This window comes from Hyposmocoma kahamanoa, unplaced genomic scaffold, assembly GCF_003589595.1.
Source record: "Hyposmocoma kahamanoa isolate Upper Pololo Valley unplaced genomic scaffold, ASM358959v1 100021, whole genome shotgun sequence".
Taxonomy (NCBI): Eukaryota; Metazoa; Arthropoda; class Insecta; order Lepidoptera; family Cosmopterigidae; genus Hyposmocoma; species Hyposmocoma kahamanoa.
The window spans coordinates 3,480,661-3,502,407 of NW_020653200.1; the positions used below are offsets into that span (position 1 = coordinate 3,480,661).

At 35.1% G+C, this 21,747-nt stretch overlaps 1 protein-coding gene across 2 annotated transcripts; it reads left to right on the forward strand.

The window, feature by feature from the left end:
* The first annotated feature begins 407 nt into the window (after positions 1 to 407).
* Positions 408 to 20,049, forward strand: LOC113240208. 2 transcript variants are annotated; one of them, XM_026477465.1, is made up of 8 exons: positions 408 to 453; positions 850 to 938; positions 1,022 to 1,147; positions 1,265 to 1,470; positions 1,606 to 1,941; positions 4,203 to 4,370; positions 13,484 to 13,750; positions 13,848 to 20,049. In XM_026477465.1, the coding sequence occupies exons 1-8, from the start codon at positions 447 to 449 to the stop codon at positions 18,721 to 18,723; spliced, it is 6,075 nt and encodes a 2,024-aa protein (XP_026333250.1). In that variant the 5' UTR covers positions 408 to 446; the 3' UTR covers positions 18,724 to 20,049. The 2 variants fall into 2 exon arrangements, with proteins under 2 accessions (XP_026333250.1, XP_026333245.1); XM_026477460.1 differs by lacking the exon at positions 408 to 453 and having other exon boundaries at positions 568 to 938.
* The last annotated feature ends 1,698 nt before the right edge of the window (positions 20,050 to 21,747 follow it).

Consider the following 21,747-nt stretch of genomic DNA (forward strand, 5'->3'; position numbering starts at 1 on the left):
CCCATGCACAAATTTGATTAGATAAATACAAAATTAACATTATTATTAGAAAAAAAATTACCAAAAATAGTAATACAATAGTTAATTTTTAAGTATTTTTACTTAAAATTATGAGCTTCTGTAACATATTTTCATAATAAAAAATTGTCTTTATTTTTATAATTAATTTATGTTTTTTACTTTCATGCGCTTATTTTATGCATATCCTCCAGTTTATGACAATAACAATAAAGAAGCAAGCAATAACAGACTAACAACACGAACAATAGTGATTAATTCTTTCTAAGAAGATACAAAACAGTTGTGACCTCGCAAGTTCGCCAAAAAAATCGTTTGACTCCAGACCATAGATAGTTTTACTTCCGCTAAAAGTATAATCGTTTTATCCCTCTTTAAATATGAAAATAAGAAATGCTTCAGTATAACCGTAAATAAAAGCAGAGAAAATGGAAGGTAATAAAAAACAGCTTTAGCTTAATTCAACATGAATACTATCAATCTGCGTCAATTTCTGTATGTAAGTGAGTGCTCATTTGTGCAATTTTAGTAAACTGAACTGATGGCGTTTGTGTCCTAATACACAACGCATATTCGTATCTCCACCGTGAAATTTAACAAAATTGTGTGAATTGTGTTCTAACTGTTTTAAAAACGTGGATTGTCATGGATATTGATGATATTTGCTAATAAGAAACTCTAGTGTGAAAGCTTCCATATTTTAGGTTATGTTTCCATCTTTTATTGGTATTTTAGGTGGGTTTCAGTGAAACGGGAGAACAGCTACCTGTTTTTTTCTTGAACACAGTATCCCTAAAAGTGATGTCTGAATGAATTTCTCACGGTTTCTAGATATTCAGTCATGGTGGGAAGTGCCCAGTATCGCCTACTTTTGTTCTTTATTCCGATCTGCATTCAATCTCTTAGATTTTGACATCGAAGTGAGTACTCAATAATCTGTAACTTGTTTCGTCTATTGTGTTGTTTGAAGATGTACCGTTGATTAATTGACATATTACCCTAGGAACTTGAAGAAGCATTGCTAACAGATGGCACAGAGGAGTCTGCTAGTTCGCTCCTGACAGAGTTAATCGTCCGTCTTCTGAATGGCTGTTTAGGCAATAATGACATCTCTGCCTTTAATTATCAGGTACAGTTTACTCAAATTATTATAAAAAATTACGATATACATCATTAATTGGAGAAAAATATGTGTTACATTGTCATTCTTTCAACATTATTATCACTATCTTATTCTCCTTTGTAGATGTACTTGAGACGCCTGTTCAGGAGAAAATGTCAAGAGACTGGAAGGTACAACCCATTTGACTCTGATATTGACTTTCAATTCTTGCCCCTTCGGACAAAGGTGGAAATTCTGTATGCTCTTTGTGACTTCCGTTTGGATGCAGAAGATGTTTTTGACCTCTTTAAAAACCTTGAGGCAGAAAGTTTGAGAGTTGAACCACTTGGGTGAGTTGTATAATATCTTAATATGCTCACTTATTGAACTACTAATTCATATTTTTTATTCACTCTGAGAACACAAAATTAATTTAAGATACAATAGAGTTTTATTAGAAGTACTTAATTTGAACAATATTGCAGATGGGATGATAATGATTCTGCATATTGGTATTTCTATGGAACAAGATTATATCGAGAAGATGTTATAAGAAAATCAAAGAGTAAGAACAAGAAGAAGAGGGTACGGGAGAGCAGAAAACGTGGTTGGTTCTATGGGGATGATTGGCTCGATGACGACGATACTGAAAAAGTTTGGCAAGTGGTGTGCTTCACTGAGGAAGATTGGACCCACCTGACAGAGAAATTTGGCAAGGCTACCAGCAAGGTTGAAAAGGAGCTCTACCGTTCCCTCTCACAGAACTTCCTACCTGAGATACCTAGGCTGTTCCAGGAAAAAGAAAGGCTCCAACGAAAGAGGTGAGTCCCATACAAGAGTCATTACTGTGTTTATATATTCCAAAATTAAAAATTTTCTTTTAAAAACAAAAGATTTAACAAAAATATTGAAACTTAAAACTCGTTGAGCCTATATTAATGAATAGCTCTTAACTTGCGGAAGTTAATTGGTCGTCCATAAGAACTGGAAATAGGTCCGTCTCGGATCCGCGACTTCCGCAAATTAACAGTTAAGTGCTCTGAGTGACATCTCTGAAGTAGCATCTGAAATGTCACTCAGATCTCGTGAATGCATCACAAGCTCTCTTAACAGGCTATAATCTTTAACTTCTTTTATAATATAACTAAGTAATCTAGGCTGTCCACATAATTGATTAGGATTTAATCATTCTCTTGAACATGGCTTGAAACTGAACATTTAAAGAATTGTCATCAATGAGTAATCTCACAAGATAATTATTCATCTTTAATTATGCATGTGTAACTCTTGCTTAAGAGCTAATAATGAATTCGAAACTATTGATATCTGTTTAAAGTTACAACTCAAAACTTATTTTGATAAAAATGTAATCTTATGCTAAAACATTTATGGGTGAATATTGTTAAATTCTTAGAGCTAAATCCAGATTAATACATGTGTAACTAATACTAAGTATGTAACTTTCTTTGATGTGTAACTAATTCTAAGTATGAAACTTTCTTTGAATAAACTTTGTGTAAACCTCTTTATTAATTAGCAAGATAATTAGATTTGGTAGCTACTTAGTATATTATCAGTAATAGTGTACTTCTATATAAATAAATCAAATCATCATAACAATTGGCATAAAAAAAACAGGTTGAGACCTCTATTAAGTAATTAAATACTTGTGTCCCGAGGTCCCGCTCTTCCTTAACTAGAACATATATATATCATGATAGACATATTCAATTCAATACAAGTTTTCGTGTTCCTACTCAGAATCATATTTTCTTATCTACCTTTCATAAAAGATTATGAAATTTGAGTCACTATAACTATTAATTGCATTTTATAGTTTAAATAGGACAAAATTTGGGTATTTTGAGATCTCTTTTTGCTTCCTGCATTCTATAACATGTACGTAATTGTAAATGACGAAGAATATATTGTCCATTACTTGTGTCATCAATTGCTAAGCGAAATCTTTAATGCACTTTATTGAACCATGTACCATGTTAACTAATACTATTTTATCACTGAACAATTTAAGAATATTTTACTAGGTTATATTTTTAAAGAATTGCAACATCACAATTAAAAAATGTACAAGCTGGACTCAATATTTGCCATTTGAAGTTGCGTCTGTTGGTAGTATTTAACTGCCACCTACAGACTTTATTGCCAGGTCTCTTTGTGCTAGGTCTCCAAAACACCTAATTAACACATTAGGAAGCAAAATCATGTTTATTTTAAAGTTACTATCAAGCTGAGCGCAAAGTTTTTTACATGATAATATACTTATAGCTTTCTGTTACCTGCAAGTTGGGTCACAAAGATATTATAAAAATGTACTAATAATATTATTAAACCAGGCTACATATATATCTACCCGTACACTACAATGCGCCTTGGTGATGCTTAGGATAGTATGTGTTGACATACAATCTTACATATAACTAGTAAGATGATATTGTATATATGGACATTTAATATAGTATTATGACACATTCGTTGTAGTTTGTAAGTTGCTATAGTATACCTACAAAACAAAAAGCTACGCATAGCGAATTTTTATTTGCGTAAATTTAAAGGTGCTGTCACTTACTCTAACAAAATAATGTGTCCGTCAGGAGAGCTGGACCAGACGTGATATACAAATCAAACTGCTCATTATTTATTGCCTATTTTCTACTATTTGGTATCTATATTGACATATTTTCTACCTTTGCGCTATCGGAAATATTAAAGAAATAAAGTGAATGGCTGGCATTCTGACATCAGGTTGGCTGGACCACTTTACGGTTATCATGGTTCTAACAATACATAATTTACTTTTTTATATTACTATTTACTACCTAATTTCTACCTAAACATACTTTTTTTTCACTATTTTAGGAAGCTTCTATAAAAAGTTATTTAAAAATAAAACGCCTTTGCAAGAGGCAGAAAATATGTCAATGAAGGTACTAAATAGTAGAAAATAGGTAGTAAATAATGAGCATAGTTTGATTTGTCTATCTTCTTTGGTCCAGCCACCCTGACGGACACCAAAATAACCTAAGTATAGTTTGAGTATGACTAACAAGAATCAATGAAACAGGCTTCTGGAAACTGCCCCACGGCGCACGTCAAGCCGTGTCCTGCAAAAAATAAAGCAGAAAGAGGAAGAAGTCAAGCAAAGCTCACATGAACCTAAGCTGGAGGAGCACAAGGAGGCACCTGAAATCGCCCGTGAGAATCGGGCCAAGAGACGGAACCTACTGAGAAGGTGTGTATTTATACAGTTCCAATAGAATCATTGACGGTAGTCTCGGTGACCTAATTCGAGTCTAAGGTTGAAAGTTAAAAGGGGCTAACTGGCACAGTCTAAAGACTACATATTAAAATTCGTGAATGATATAGGTCCGTCACAAGTGAAACTAGGTGAGTTTTATCACTAAGAATTATTCTCTTTATGTTTCAACCATCAATATAATGGGTTTTTTTTCAATTTCATATTTTAGGCATGTTTTGTATGTACCGGAAAAATTTCAAACGTGTAAACGACGAAATGAACAAGTCGAGCTGATCCGGTGGTGAGCGACACACATGTTCATAACAGTAACAGTGCCCCTCGAAGTTTAACTCGAAAAAATTTTAAGGGCACTGCATTGCTCTACCAACAAATGGATGTCAGGTCTAATGCAAGGACCACGAAATACAATGTCCGAAGTTAATTAACCTATAACCTATACATTAGTGCTTAATTTTGCTTGCAACAATTTAAGGTCCCCAAAACACCTTAATTCAACTTCTACTGGAAACTTAGAACCTTAACTTCGAGTGATAATTACTTGAACATAAGAGTAAACATAAGAAAAAATTCCAAATCAGTACACCAAATAAATTGATTTATTTATTAGAGATAGTAATAGGATAAATAAATAGCTACTATACGATCAGTGACAATCTCTTCATTACTTGTAACTGTAAAGTACTATGAAGTTATATAACGTAATCTGTCAATTTAGTGCTCAAATTTCAATAAAGACAAATTTCTGCAAGAAGTGATAAAACTCAGTTCCGTTTATTTTCATAGACAAGACCAACTTCAGAGGACTGCTTTTCGCTGTAGACTCTTGCAATCTTTGTTAAATTTAGGTACTGCTTACTATTACCAGACCACCAAACGAAAGGATCAGGATAACGATCGATTCTAATTGTTTTCAAATAATAATCTATTTAAAATAATTATGTTTTCGTATGAACACGTAGATCTAGCAAAAAAATTTTACGGCAAAATCGATATCATGTTTTAGAATAGTTAGATCACAGACAAATTAATGAAATCAAACTGAAACAAAAGAGTAACCAACGATCCTTATCAGGTGCTAGAAATAACAACTAGAAATTTTAATATTGACAAAAAGTTATTAACTGTTTTATTTTGCTTCTCCACCACTAGAAATTTGCATTCAGTACAACAAACAAACAGCACGCCAGTAAGCAAAAAAAAAAAGAAATCAAAACAGCACTGATATTAAAATATTGCTAAATTGGCTATTTTTTTCACTGTTGACATTTTTTGTGGTGTATTTGTTTGTATTATCGAATAAACTTATCGTTTTAACAAAATCTAAGTGACCACAACAACTCAAATCGTCAGTGTGAAAGTGTGATGCGAATTCACTAATCAGTCAATATCGGCGATGCGCGCTGTAAACCGGTCGTTATATGTTTGCGCCTGTGATAACGAAGACGACGAAGAAATAATAAACTTTTGGGCAGATACATTCATGCAAATATTATAAATGTGAAAATAACTGTGTCTCTCCGTTTGTTAGTAATGACGTGCTATATATAAGAAATGTACCGATATTTCGAATTGCTAGAATCCAACTAAAATCTGTAATCCCGAAAACCGATTTATAATAGAACCGCCATGATTTCAGGTAATTTTGGATACTTATCGCAAGGAAAAAATTAGCCTAATGTAGGTTTGTTTCATAATGTTCCTAAAAAATACATTTGGGATTATAAAAATTCGAGCAAACTTTATTTCCAGCGAATTTATTTTCTGACTTCTGATAGGTAACCTCAAGACGTAAAACGAGTACAACAATATTTTGTTAGTTATTGCTAAGGTTTCATAAAAAATCATTTGAAAATAAGATTGAAATCAAAGCGACTCTAAAGTTATTTTGTTTTAAATGTTTCTATCGCTTGTGGTTCGAACAATTGACATGGACCAAGAAGTTTACTAAGCTTTTTCAAATTGACGTACTGGGTCTCTTTCCGTCTTTTGCGCTTGCAATGTGTAGAAAAAGGACAGTTAACTATTTTATTTTATTAGTTTGATTGCTTTTTGTAATTTATGTTTACGATTAATTTAAATATAAATGAAATACTATACAACTGTACAAAATAACACTTTTAAAAGATAGATACACAGTATATGTATTAAGTGAAAATATGATACAAAATCCTATTTTTTCACTGAACTTGAGTAATTTTACAAGTTATTATTATATAGTACTGCATGATCAAACGAAGACGCGTGATTGACGCTCTGTATGCGATATTAACGCCCTATTAGGTTCAGACACCTTTTAGCGCGAACCCGATTTCAATTTGTTGGTAGGTCAATGGGGCACTGCCACTGCGCCCGTCACCCAGAGACAAAGTCAAAGTCAAAGATTATTTATTCCATAGGTGAAATAAATTTACACTTGAAAACGTCGCATTTAAGCTACTGCTCGTTCACTACGCTGACCTCCCTGAGAAGAACGAGCAAGAAACTCTAGGGATTGCTCTTTTCAAATAAACTTAAATGCTATGGAATACAATTGGAATCAAATTTGTGTGGAATCTGGAGCCATGTCGTCTTTCCATACATCTTTATCTAACACGTAGTCTTCAATTTTGTAATATGATTTTTCGATCAAAATATTTTTAATGTAGTTTTTAAACTTAGGAAATGATAAACTTAATATATGCTCCGGAATCTTATTGTAAAAACGTATACAGTTTCCCATAAAAGAGTTGTTTACCTTGGTTAAACGAAATCGTGGTACCATGAGTTTGGACTTAGCTCTAAGGTTAATATTATGGATATCTTCTTTCTTATTGAAATTATGTATATTTTTACGGGCATATAAAATATTTGAGTAAATGTACTGTGATGCCACAGTCATGATACCAGTCTCCTTAAACTTTTCTCTGAGAGATACCCGAGAGCCTAGACGGTACACAGAACGAATCGCTCGTTTTTGCAATACAAATATGGTTTGAATATCTGCCGCTTTACCCCACATGAGAATCCCGTAGGACATTATACTATGGAAGTAACTAAAGTAAACTAGTCTAGCAGTACTAACATCGGTAAGCTCACGTATTCTGCGGACTGCGTATGCAGCGGAGCTTAATCTGCTGGCCAGAGACGATATATGTGGAAACCACTGAAGTTTACTATCTAAGGTCACTCCCAAGAAGACTGCTTTATTAACAAGGTCTAACTTTTCTCCGTTTATTTCTATGCTTGGACTCATTGACTTACAAATAAATGGACGACGGGTCTAATACAAAAACCACGAAAAAAATGTCCCAAGTCAACCTATTCGAAATTTAAATTGTTATGTCATCGCAGTATCGCGCTGTCCGTAGAACAAATGAAGACTAAAGCGGAGTGTCGCGCTCTGTATACGATTTTAGCGCCTTACAAGTGCGGACACTTTTTAGCGCGGACCCGACGTTCATATAATTGTAAGTCAATGCTTGGACTAGTCGATTTTACGTTAGGTAATTCAAATTTAACACATTTTGTCTTCTTGGCATTAAGCAATAAATTGTTAGCATTAAACCAATAAACTAAGAATAAAAGAAATAAAATAAGAGTGTACCATTAATACGGTCATAGTTAATGTCATGTCTGTCTGTTTTAAAAATCAAGGATGTGTCATCAGCAAACAACACTATTTCGCAATGGTCCTTAACAAAGAATGGCAGATCATTAATATAAATCAGAAATAAGAAAGGTCCAAGTATTGAGCCCTGCGGAACACCCATTTTTACTGGAGAACCCAAAGAAGTCACTCCATTTATGTCTACTTTCTGAATTCTACCGTTGAGATATGACGAGACAAGTTTCGACGCCTTGCCATTTACACCGTAATGTTCCAGCTTCCTAATAAGAGTATTATGATCAACGCAATCAAATGCCTTTGAGAGGTCACAGAAAACACCAATAGCGTTCTGGGACCTTTCCCAAGCATCAAAGATGTGTTTTAGTAACGCTACCCCCGCATCGCTAGTCGATCTACCACTAGTAAACCCGTATTGGTCATTATGAAAAATATGATTCCTACCGAAATAGGACAGTAATTGAGTTAGCATAACCTTTTCGAATATTTTACTTAAAGCTGGTAAAATTGAAATGAGCCTGTAGTTGCTAGGATCAACTTTCCTACCGCTTTTGAATAAGGGAATAACCTTGCTGTATTTCATTAAATCGGGAAAAACACCTTCGTCAACGCACCTATTGAAAGCTACAGCTAACTGTGGGGAAATGAGATTAATAACTGAGTCTATAACTTTAGTTGATATGCTCCAGAGATCTTCAGTTTTTTTAACATGTATTGACTTAAAAGCTTTTATGATGTCTTGTGGATTAACATGACGAAAATTAAATAAACTGCCACAAACGTTAACATTTTCCTTTAGGAGATCAATAGCAAGTGAAGGGGAGGAATTCAATGATTTTGTAGTGTTCACAGCAATTTCCGAAAAGAACGATTCAAAAGCTTGGGCTACATTATCTTTAGATTTTATAAGTTTGCTGTCTAATTCTAAAACTATATCTCTATCGTGTAGTTTAACCCTGCCTGACTCTTTATTTATTATGCTCCAAGTAGTTTTAGATTTATTTATCGATTGTCTAATTTTGTCGCTGTGAAACTTAACCTTAGCAGCTACACAAACTTTTTTAAATATTTTCGAATAAATTCTAACATATTCTATGAAATTGGAATTAGTATTGTAAGTTTTCATAGCATATAGCTCATACAAACGAGACCTACTCTTATGAATACCTACTGTTGCCCAGTCGTTGAATTTAGTCTCTCTATGGAATGTTTTCGATTTAAATATATTGTCAAATTCATTTTTAATTGAACCAAATATCGTGTTATATAAAGTATTTGGATCCTCCGGTATATGGGATAAGGAATTTAAACTATTGCCGATATTGTTTTGAAATCTAATTATTCGTTCTGTGGTAATCGGTCTGCAGAGAAATTGGTCTACCTTCTTGCTCATTTTACAATTAAAAGAAGCCAATTGGCCACTATGGTCGGACCTTAAGCAATTTCAAGCAAGACGTAAGTTGACACGTTCTATTTCACCACCTTTTGTCACCTTGTCGCTGTGTGTCCCCATCCCCAATTACGTGAATTAGCTACTCATTTATTGCGTAAATTTCAAAGGAATATTTCCAATTTGGCCGTTTTCTTCTAACTCGAATAGCATTTTTGTCAGAGATAGTACTATTTACCTTATTTTATCAGGGTACGCTCGATAGCTACGCGCACTGTGTACGGTAGGTGACGAATTACAGTTGTATATTTAATGTAGGCTAGAATTGGAGGTCTACCATAAAATTTATTTATTTATTTCGCACATACACCTATTTTTACAGAATTGTCCCAAAATAAGTTTCGCATTTCTATTATATAAAATAATAATAGTACTGATTAATAATTATTAGTAAATGGCAATTTTATTCAATAATAATAACAAAGAACAATAATTCATTCGTACTACAGAAAGTGTTACCCTTACAAATTCTCTCTCAAAACAAGCAAAAAGTCTACTACGTCAGCTACTCGATTTAGCGTATGAATGCGCGAGTAAAGGGCGTCTTATTTAGGAAATTAGTCGCACAGTAGGTGCACGTTGAGTACGTGCAGGGTACGCACAGACTTGGTCATTGCAATACCTTTGAGTTTGAAATAGTTCCTCGCAACACTCGAATTATATAGCTTGCAAGAGCCAAGTCCCTTCTCTGTTCCAGTTTTTTGTATCCTACCATACCCAATACAAGACAAGATTGGATACATACCATCATGCCTGTAGGTACGTTTCATGAATCCTTCTATTTTGTATTTACACTGATGCGGTAGTCTTAAACGGCTCAATGTTATGATTAAACATTTCGAGATATTGAGTTAAGCTTTGTTACTTTGACTCCATTCAATCACTCGGTCCGTGTCCTGCAGAAGGCACACGTAGTCTTCCATGGCCTTGATTTCCAGAGCGTGCTTGAGTTCATCGGCGAACAGCAGACACCTGGCATTTCTGATTACGCCAGGCAGACCGTTGGTCGTTATAATGAACTCTACTGGTCCCAAATTACTAACTTGACTCACGCCCGATTTCGTTAAATACGGTTCCGATCGGCAACCTGCATATTCCACATGCTGTTAAATATACTGTAAAATATAAAATACCATAAAATAATACTTTATTATTATACTATACACGAAGTACAAACTTACAACTAAGTAAGTGAATCCTGCTAACTTCATCGTAAATGACAAGTGAGCATTTATAAGTTGCGTAGAATTGTCTCTTGGCGCAATACGAGCGCAAGCGTGTGACTTTCTGCCTTTGTTCAGTACCTTACATTTTTGAATTGCTAATACGACACGACGTAAATGCTCTTATTTGATCTAAATAATTTGGTCTAGATTTTGCCTTACCTCGTTTTCTTCGGTCGGCCCTCTTATAATGCTTCTGAGAAAACAACCGCGTCGTATCACATGCCCAAACATCTTTCCCTTTGGTTCTCTATTGTCTTTAAAATGCGTTTCTTCTCCTGCACTTTGTCGAATTTCTCCTTTTTGGTAACTAAACGGTAAAAATTCAAGTCCTATACAAAAACTTCGTTTTAAGCTTTATTTTTTTACGTCAATGCATATTAAACATAAGTAATTGTGTGTTACACAAATTACTGCACCCTAGTGCACGAGTTCTGTAGAATTTTTTTAATTCATAAATTTAACTTTTATTCGGTACGGATTACGGCACATCAGACTACTCATTTTTGTTCGAAAATCCCTCCATTGCAACGAAACAAGATACGTCAATGTGTAGCTTGATGTGCTGGCGTGTGTACAAATTGAAACCATTTCATTTCTCGTTAACAAGTAGACATTACTGAAAAGTTTTTAAAGCTATTATTGAGGCCTTTGTTTTACACGTTAATACAAATCTTGTACACCAGATGAAGTCTACAGAGAAGATAGATATATAAATTTACTGGAACGAAGTTTCACAGGATTCAATTTGCAATAAGGTTTTGAAGTTAAAGCCTTCATCGAGGCTGTCTTGATTGCATTTTCCTCGACTAACATCCTTTATACAAGTCTATCGAAGTCAACCCGTGCTTCTAATAGTAACGACGGGTAAATTCAGAACTAAAACTGTTCTAGCAAGTTTTAATTAGGAATCTTATACAAGATATATTGGTAATTAGAACAAGTAAATGAAGTATACAAGGACTAACTAAAAGTTGCATGAAATTTGAATCTTTTGAGTGCAATTAAGAGACTAGAACCGGTTAAAACTCATTTGTATAATTGGCTCATTTAGGCTCAGTCATTGCTTAGGGATTAATCAACTTTTAAACGAATTACATCAAGTGTTGCAAATACCAAACAATACACGCAAACTCGAGCGAACTCTATTTATATCGCTACCCTTGTATTAGTTTATACCGTTGCGTGACACGGTCTTGACTTTTTCTTAGGGTCGTATTCTAGAACTCTATTCAATGCTCAAGACAGGAATGCACTGGCAACACAAGCACTGGAAATAAGACCCTAATGGCAGGGACTTGAGTATGATTTCGAGTGCTTTAAACCATACTCAAGTCCTGATTTGAGCATTGAGTAGAGTTCTGGAATATGACCCTAAAACTCAACCTTTCATTCTTGCACCATTCAAGTTCGATACGAACATCCTAGAGTTTGATATCAAGACTACAAACTATAAATTGCCTACTCCTCCTTTTGCGCTCTGCATTACTTTAGTGAAGAAATATACTACAGATTATGAACTTTTGCTTTTCTTAACTTTTCAATATTAATCCATGTACGAGTATATATGAAATAGTAAGTCCTGAATGACATATCAAAGCACAGTCAAATCAGCTGAAGAAAAAAATATGAACTAGGTTCCTTTTCCACATTCCACATTAATCCGATAATAGGGTGAAAAAAACCTAAAATCTATAGTACGAACATTATAAACCAGTTAATACTTTATAAGTAGTATATCAAATTGGACTTTATTGTACTTAAATATTCCTTCTGGGTATTGTTTTTTAGTTATTGTATTCGGACACGATTCCACGCGGCTTTTTTGATTATTTTCGAAGCTGTGGACAAAAGCCTATATATCTATAGCCATAGACCGATAATTGTTTGAGTTACATTTTTCATTTTTCTTGTGTACGGTTGTAGTCAGACATTTTTTTAATAGTTCAGGGAAAGTTCCTTTTGTTAACGATTGATTAATAAGCATTTCAAATGGTAATGCGAATTCCGTTGCACAATGTTTTATTAATGTAGGAGGAAATTCATGTACGCCATAGCGATTTTTGTTTGTTAATTGTATTATAATTTTATACACTTCGCAAGTAGGGTAAAGCACTGAGCGACCAGTTGTTGGATTATGAATTTCGCTTTTCGCGAAAAAAAAAAAGTTATTGAAACTGTTGGCGGGTTAATTCTCATAATAATATTACATTTATGTTAGTCAATTTTTTTGTTTGTTCTTTCGTTTATGATGTCCCACATTTTTTTGGCCTTATTTGATGATTTTTTACTATATTTATGTATTGTATTTTTTTTTGCTGTAATAATATTTTTTTTTAGTATTTTTTCATAAGTTTTATAGTACCGATGAAGAACTTGGTACTTTCATTTTAATGTCAGTATTTTTAATTACCTTTTATTGTTACATGATTTTATATCACATTTCCTTCATATTCACTGCATATCCTTAAAGTAATACATCCAAACTAATACCCTTGATAGGAAATTTGAAATAAATAGAAAGTTTTGCCATCTCTTAAATAATCTATACAAGATACAATACGATATTATATATAAGATACGAGTTTGAGAAAGTACGGCGACGATATGTGACAGGTCACAGCGCTAAGCTAGCGCTGCTTGCAGCTTCTATTGCAGAGGTTATACTTACTTTAAATTATGCGACTTGTTCAACAATGAAAGAAGCTTTATTTTTCACTATTAATATAATGTACGCACCGATAAAATGCAAGTTTTAAAAGTGAATCTGTCTGACATGAAATTAGTAATCATTCTTTTATTGTTTCAGATCTAAATCAGCTTCGTCTAATAACTCTGATAGCTCTGCACAGGAAAAAGAAGTTACGCCTGAAAATATGTCTAAACGTTCCAAGAGCCAAGATAAGCGGTCGAAAAATTCTTCGGCTAATCACAAGGGCGAGCCGCCACCAGAGCCGCCGGTCAAAACGGGAAGGAAAACAAATAACTCCCTCGCAGCGGCCACCGGGCAAATCGTCATACCTGAAAATGTCGAGCCCGTCAACAGCACAAGGAGAAAGTTGAAAAAGTCTCAAATGTGAGTAATACACACTTTATTCATATTACATTAGTGTATAAACATGCCAGTGCCAGAAAAACCTCATTATTAAATTATAATGTTCTTTTTATTCCAGATTTACTCAAACTGAAGAAGATATACAAACAGACATGTACAAAGTTCTTGACCAATTGACAGCACACGATGACGCATGGCCGTTTGTAGATCCCGTAGAGGAAGACTATGCTCCAAACTATTACAAAGTCATACGACGCCCCATGAATCTCCACACAATGGAAGAACGCCTTGACAGCGGGTATTACACCGATTTCTCCATGTTTCAAGCTGATTTTAAGCTCATTGTTAATAATTGTCGATTGTATAACGGCCAAGTCAATGAATACACAACAATGGTGAGCAACTTACAGGCAGAATTTGATCGTCTTACCGAGAAATACATACACAGGCTTTCATCATCGGATGAAGAAATTGCCGTTGAGTATCAATTACCAACGCCTTCCAGAAAACATAAATTAAAGCCTAGTGAATCTCCAAGTAGACAAAAAATGAAAAAACGAAAATCTCACTCGGAACCCACTGATCAAGAATCGAGTTCAGCAGCTGAACCTATTCAAAATAAAGAAAAAGTGGATGTACCTCAGGATGCTGAAGTTGAACCGAAGAAGTCTAAAGAATCTCATAAAAGCAAAGAAGGTAAAGATAAGAAGAAGCACAAAGGGCATCATCGTAGACACCACCATCGTCATGGCAAACATTCCAAAAACCACCGCAAAGATTCTCATAAGTCCGAGCATAGCGAGCATTCCACCAGCAAACATAGTAAAAAACAGAAGCATTCGAAAAATAAAGACAAAGAAGGTAAAAAATCTAAAGAGAAAAAGAAGAAGAACAAAAATAAACCAGAACCACCTGCACAACTGGAGCGTGCTGTATCGCAGGAATCGCTGGAAAGCTCTAATAGAAGCAGAAGTGCTAGTCCTTTGCCGTCTATACATACTCCGTCACCGTCGCCGACAGAGTTTGATCAGCCCACTGAACTATCAGACCAACTCAATGACTCAGAATTCTATAAAGATAAATATGACAAGATAAAGGAACGAAGAAGACATGCGGCTAAGGATGCATGGGATACTCTTTTTGATCACAAACAAAAACCTGGCGGCGATAAACAAAAACAAAATTTGACTGTACCCGAAAAAGACAAAAATCCCAAATTAAGAGAGACTATCGAGAAGCTTAAAGCGAAAAATGAGAAATACAAAGAAACGTCGCTTTTCAACAGCTTATTCACTTCAAGTCACGGAAACACCGATAAAAATTCTGACTCTAGCCAACAACAGAAGGATTCCCCTGGTAATGATGGTGAAGAAAATCCTTTTTCGGATGACGACAGCGTAGACAACCAACGGTGCAAGAATAAAGGTTACAAAAAAAATACTGCCAAAAACGAGTCGGCTTCTGAAGCTTTGGAACAAGCTGTTAAAGATATTAGTAAGTGGCTTGACGATGCTCCAAAAGGCTCTGTAGGAAGCTCACCTTGTGATAGTCCCGCTCAAACCATATCCACAGAAGAGCATGATAACAGTCGGCTAGATGATGAATTTAATCAAAGTGAAAAGTCTACAAACACTCGTAAAGAAGTTACTCGTAAAAGACCTTCGTCACGAGAACCAAAACTTGTGAAACGTCGAGAGATACAAAGAACAATTGACAGATTGCAACCAGGTAAAAGTAAAGGCAATTTGCTAACCAATTTAAGCAACAAAAACTCAGAAAAAACTGAAGAGACAGCGCCCTCAGGACCCCTCAGTAAAGTGCGCGATGCTACTAAAACCGAGGAATCAAGTCCAAAACTAAGCCTTGGCTCTGTGTTGCAAACGGTAGATTTCACTTTGGGTAATGACCATAACTTTGTTAATAATGAAATTAAAGATGATGAAAATGAATCTCCAAAGGCAACAGAAGCCGAAAAGTTCGCTAATAAACGCGAAGAAGTTCCAATACAAAAGAAAACTGAAGAGAAACCTGTGCAATCGAATAAAAAAGATGCTGAAGTTGAAACAGAACATTGTGTTAGTGACTCTACTAAACCCAGCCAAGAAAAAGCCACTCCTAATCTCAGTGCATGGTTTAAAGCCTTTGGTGCTCCTAAAAGTACAACTACTACGACAACTGTCAAAAAGAAAGTGGAAGACACCGAAACCGAGGAAAAGGCAACGGATACTACCGCATCTGATAATAAATCTGTCAGTCCTAAAAATACAACAAAATATGACTCCCCTATTGATCCGTATACGCCAAATCCAGAAGGTGGCGACAGTCCTTTGCCTAGCGTGTCAGCAACGCCAAGGCAAAGAAGAACCAGCACAGGAAGTTCGGTTTCCGAAAGATCATCTTTCAGCCAGGATCTTGATTCTCCTAGACATCAGATGTCCCACACTTCTCCTCTATTGCGATCACCAGCGTCCCCGCGCACTGACGACTTCCAAAAGATCACATATCCCATTATCAATGGTACTGTTCGCGCTGGATTTTATCAAGACACTACTTCAATCAAAAGCAGCCCAGAAAAAAGCTGCAGTCCGCGTGAAGGGCCACAATCACCATATTCACCCTACTCTCAACACGTATATGCATCGAATAACGCGATGGGTTCATCTACACCTAACTACTTTGTGGATCACAACAAAAGCCCGCTGCCTTCTTATGGTCAAAACCCACCGACCTATTATGACACCTCAAAGGCGGCCATTGTTAACAAACATACTCGAGGGCACGACGAATATCCATCTATAGGTACAGATACCTACCAACAGAACCAATATAATAGCCAATATTCTCCATCACATTCACCCTATACACAAACGCAAGCTTCAAATTATTCACATGTTCAAAATTCACCACAAACCTCGACTCCCGATCCAATTTCACAAGTAAATATTCCACAAACGATGCCAGACCCTAAAGCTACACTCTTCCCTGTTAAAAAACGCACGTACAATGAACCAGATCCGATACCTGCTAAAAAGCCATCTGAATCTAAAGATATTCCCGGCACTGTACAGAATAAAAATGAGTACCAGAAAATATCTCAATCGCTACATTCAATGTCGTCGTTACCAACTTCATCAGTGGACAACATTGCACTAGCCTTGAGTGAAAAGTCAGAAATGGCCAAATTGAATTCTCTTCGAGAGAAAGGCTCTAGTTATAATGATCGTCATAACATTGAAACAAGGGACAACACTCACTACGAGAACAACGATTCCGCACACATTAAGAAAGATCACCCTACCGTGGACATTAATAAACCTATCGGAATAATTAAGAATGATAGTGTAGATATGATTAACATGGGCTACATGAACCCAGAAAGTGAGAGACGTAGTAGTGGCGATGCTCACGAAGACTTTGCGAGGGATATACAAAAAACTAACTTAAATCAACAAGAAAAGGGATATGAAGTTGAAGCAATTGCTATTAATCTTGGCCTTAACAGTCAGCACGCACAGAAGGCACATCCCAAACCTGGTACGCCTACCATTCCACCCGCTCACGTACATGAGAGAACACACAATGAAGCTCTGAACCAGAACTTGGCGCATGTCTATCACAGCCAATACGACGCTATTACTGGCGGACAATCAATAAGCAACTTTTCGCTAAATGATATCGAGTTAGCAAATAAAAAACTTTTTACTTGTAATCCTGCATCTTCTACAGCAGCCCTTGATTATGGAAATTGGAAAATGTCAAATGCAATTAGAAAACAGGATATGCTTCCTTCAGACTATTCCAACAGCTATGCGACTAGCGTAGAAAAATTGAAAACTGACATCAGTTCACCTAATAATACATCTGCTATTAATTACAAAAATATACAACAACAGTATAATAATTACAATGTACCTAGAACTGGTCTTCAGCGAACACAAGAGTTACAACAAAATCTTCCCTCGGAACTTCGAATACCGAATCCTCGAGGTCATCTAAAACACGACCAAATGGCGGTTGCCTCTTCAATCACCGATACCGAGCTTATAGCTAAGAATATAGATACCCTCGCCAAATCTCAAAAACCTGACAAACATGTCCAAAATCATCCTCTTGTCGGCACTATTCCGTACAAAACCACGTACAGTGCACATTCATCACATCCTCTTGACAGTTTACGAAACTTGCCTCAAATGTTGGAGCGATATTCTAACGATGATAGATATTTATCAACTTTTGCAAGCCCATCGTCATTGTACCATGACAAAACTTTCCAGATGGCTCAAATGTTCAACAAAAGCATGTCGTCCGATGTTCATTCTGCAAGCACATCGGCTTCAATGTATTCGGAACCATCTGCTGCAATAACAAAAGACAATGGTATTTACAAAACTTCTACTAACATCTCAAACATCCAAGCTGATACAAAAGCGAAAATTAAAAAGAAAAGAACGTCAGATGCTAAACCAATGCCAGTCATGACAGGTCAGGGCTATTCGTCATCATGTGGTACAGATGTTTTGTCATCTGTGAAAACTAGTATGATGCCTGGAAGTGCTTTTAATTTTGGAACCTCTGCAAATATGACACTTAGCAGTGGATTGTACGGAGACAATACCGGATTTTCGATCGAGGACTTAAGAAACTCTACGGCTAATCAACTGATGGCAGCGAATTATATGGCAGCTGCAGTGGCCCATCAACAACGCAACAACGCGGAAGCAGCTGCTGTTGAAAAACTCGTGAAACCAGCTCACCAAAATTCGACTCATACAAGTGGATCTTTTCCATACATTGGACATACGCAGGTACGTGCAGGATACCCATTTGTGGGCGCAGACCCATCGTCGCCCTTATACCAGCAATACTTGCAACGACACCAGGAGGAGCTGCTTCGTCAGACTGGCGCGCAAATAATGGGACTCTACCCAGGATACCCGACAGGACTCAGCGTACGGCAGCCGTTCGACTCGATCAATCGACCCTCATGGCTCTAGAAATGTATACTTAGAAAATTTCTTTCGTGGTGTATCCATATTACTAAATTTAACATTATTAATCATAAATGTGACCATTGTTATAGAAAATTGTAATTTATATTGTTCGTAGATTTGAAATAGCATTTTTTCTGAAGTATTTTATCGATGTTTCTTATTTACAATAGCATAGTGTAAGTATTAACCGTTTATAACAAGACAAGCTTCCGATGGATTATGATTTTTGTTTAAAAGTTGTATTATTAATTGTTTAAGCCCTGACTACGTACTATTACACGTTGCCGTTCTGCTCTCCTTGTCATAACTAACGCATTTGCATTACGGTAGCTTTCTAGATATTTGCAACTACTTTTTTTCACTTTTTTGTTGTTATGAGAAAACTATAAGTGGTTTTTACGCACGTCGTATAAAAGTACGTTTTAATGTTTTGAATGTCTTTTCGTCTCAGTTCGAAAAGCCACCCAACATATACAAACCGCACACCTTCAATATACTAAGCTTTTGGTTTTTTGTATAAGTACTTACTGTACTAATTACACTTTGAAGTGAATGTTTAATGTTGTATGCTTTTACTTTTATATATTGTCTGTGTATTTGTACTTGTAATATATTTTCATTTTTATTTAAGTAAGTTGTTGAGCTGATAGCGGCGCATCGGGTGCAGCGGTTCAACCTTGAGAGTGTTCTTATTCCATCTGTAATAGTAGCGGATTTGTAGTGCAACTGTTGCACTAGATGTTCTTGGGCAACCATTTAGGTGTCGGCAGAATATCAGCGCTGCAAACTTATAAAGTTGGCAGCGTTGTCCTGAGGCGAAACCTTTTCAGTACATTATTTGTTGTACCTTCATTTTCTTGCTATATATAATTATGCTGCGTAAATGCTTTATTTACCTATTTCATTTATTTTAATGTTGGGTGCCTACGATCATAATCTTCATTTCTATGTCGATTCATTTGTATATTATTTTTAATAAAAACTTATAATGCCCAAAAATTGATTGTAACTAATGAACTTGGAAGCTAACAGTACTTTACTCCGCATAACTAACTTAAATGAAGCAAGGATAATGTTGATTACTAGTAGCATCATAGTGAGTTGTTTATGCTTAGCAAAAGTATGCAAGACTTTAGATCCTAGTGCTTTTCACCCAACTTAATTGCAGCAAGTATGTCCTTCACGACTTACAAACTCTTGTAAATTCGTGGTAATTCGATATAATTGAAATAAATGACATAAATACTAATTAAATAAAAAAAACCCGTTATTTTTCATAAACTAAATGTTGGCTTAATGAGGAAAATGATTTTATTAGTCACATAATTAGTTCTTCTTTAACTTAAAATACTTGTTCAGTTAAAAAATTAAATCTTGAATTCAGGTTACATTTTATAAATTTCTTTAATCATTTAAATAAACGACTTAATGATGGAAAGTAACGAATTTTAGCTTTCAGGGAATAAATCTGCATTTCATTACATGGTTTAAAATGACCATGGATTCAATGTATCTGCCGCAGTCTTTACTGGATGACAGGTCCATTGCAAGTAGTTTGAAACGGTGAAACGACGAGACTCTGTGAAAGAGACTGCGTTTTATGCAGAACTTGTTGCAAATGCGATAGTTATGCTTAGTAGTTTCTTCTGTCTGGGTTTCTAAACATAAATATCACAAAAAATATTTTACTACCTATGTTAATTGCGAGTAAAAAAATGTCAATTACGCTGATTTTGCTTAACAATAAAACTAAAACTAAATAAAATTGTATAGGGGTTGTAGATCTCGTGGCGCTGACCCCACAGAACGTGTTAATAACCCAATTTCGCTAAAAATATCAATTACGTTAGTTATAATAAGGAGGGCAGTGTTGTTTAGAGCATGTATGTATTTATTTGATTAAGTTGATTAGAGTGATCGTTAATTTAATTAAGTGTACCTATTAATTTTATTATTATGATTAAAACTGCGAACAAATTGTTTTTCAAGGTAATATTTTAAATTTAGGTTTCAACCCAGTTTGTTTACATTAATTGTGGGAATAGAAGATTTTTAAGGAGAGTGCATACTTATAATTATATTAGCTTATTCTGAAGTAGCACATCTGTTCGTACGTAGAGACATACATACATGTTTAATGTGAAATATTAATAAGCAATATATATTATATTAATATAATTTTAACTCAATGCTTATTTTGCTTTAATTTACTGCACTTATCGCTTTTTAAAGTTACATATATAATTGTTATGTAATAATTTGAAATTTTACGTTAAATTTCTATTTAATTCATATGTATAGTTCTGTACATAAATATTATTACAATATGGTTCATCACATTATTATCATTTTGAAATTAAGTATATTTCATTTTAGATTCATAATCAAGTTTAATTTTACTTTAATATTAAATTTAATGAATACATATAGTATATTGTATTAAGATCAATTATGGAATATTAAAAAACATCTTCTTGTGTAAAAACGAAAATAAAACATTCGAAAATAATTTTTTTTTTTACAAAAACGTCCTCAAACGTGCCCTTAGAAGCCGCGCAAACTAATGTCTTATGTTGGATACAAGCAGCCGGCAACTAGAAGCGAATATTTTATTTTCATACAATTTATGTGAAATGTACACAGTCACCAGTTGCCGTAATCGCATTTGTATGAAAATAGAATATTCGCTTCTAATTGCCGGTTGCTTGTATCCGGTGTGAATAACTGTCTATGTATATTAAGTTGCTATAACCATTCATTATGAAAATGTCGCTACCGAACTTGCCGCGTTTTATGCGTCGCGTATGTGTCGCGCATTTTATTAAGAAATAGTTTTATTTGTTAATTTATGTTAGTTTTTTAAATGAAGCAACTACATGAAATTTTAAGTGTAAACTCCAGTGGAACATATAAGGTTCTTGCTTACAACGCGATGTTTGCGCGCGTATGAATCGATTTACTACAGCGGCAGCGTGTATACGCCGCGCGCCGCCGGCGCCGTACGAGTGGCGCCGTAAACGCGCTTCG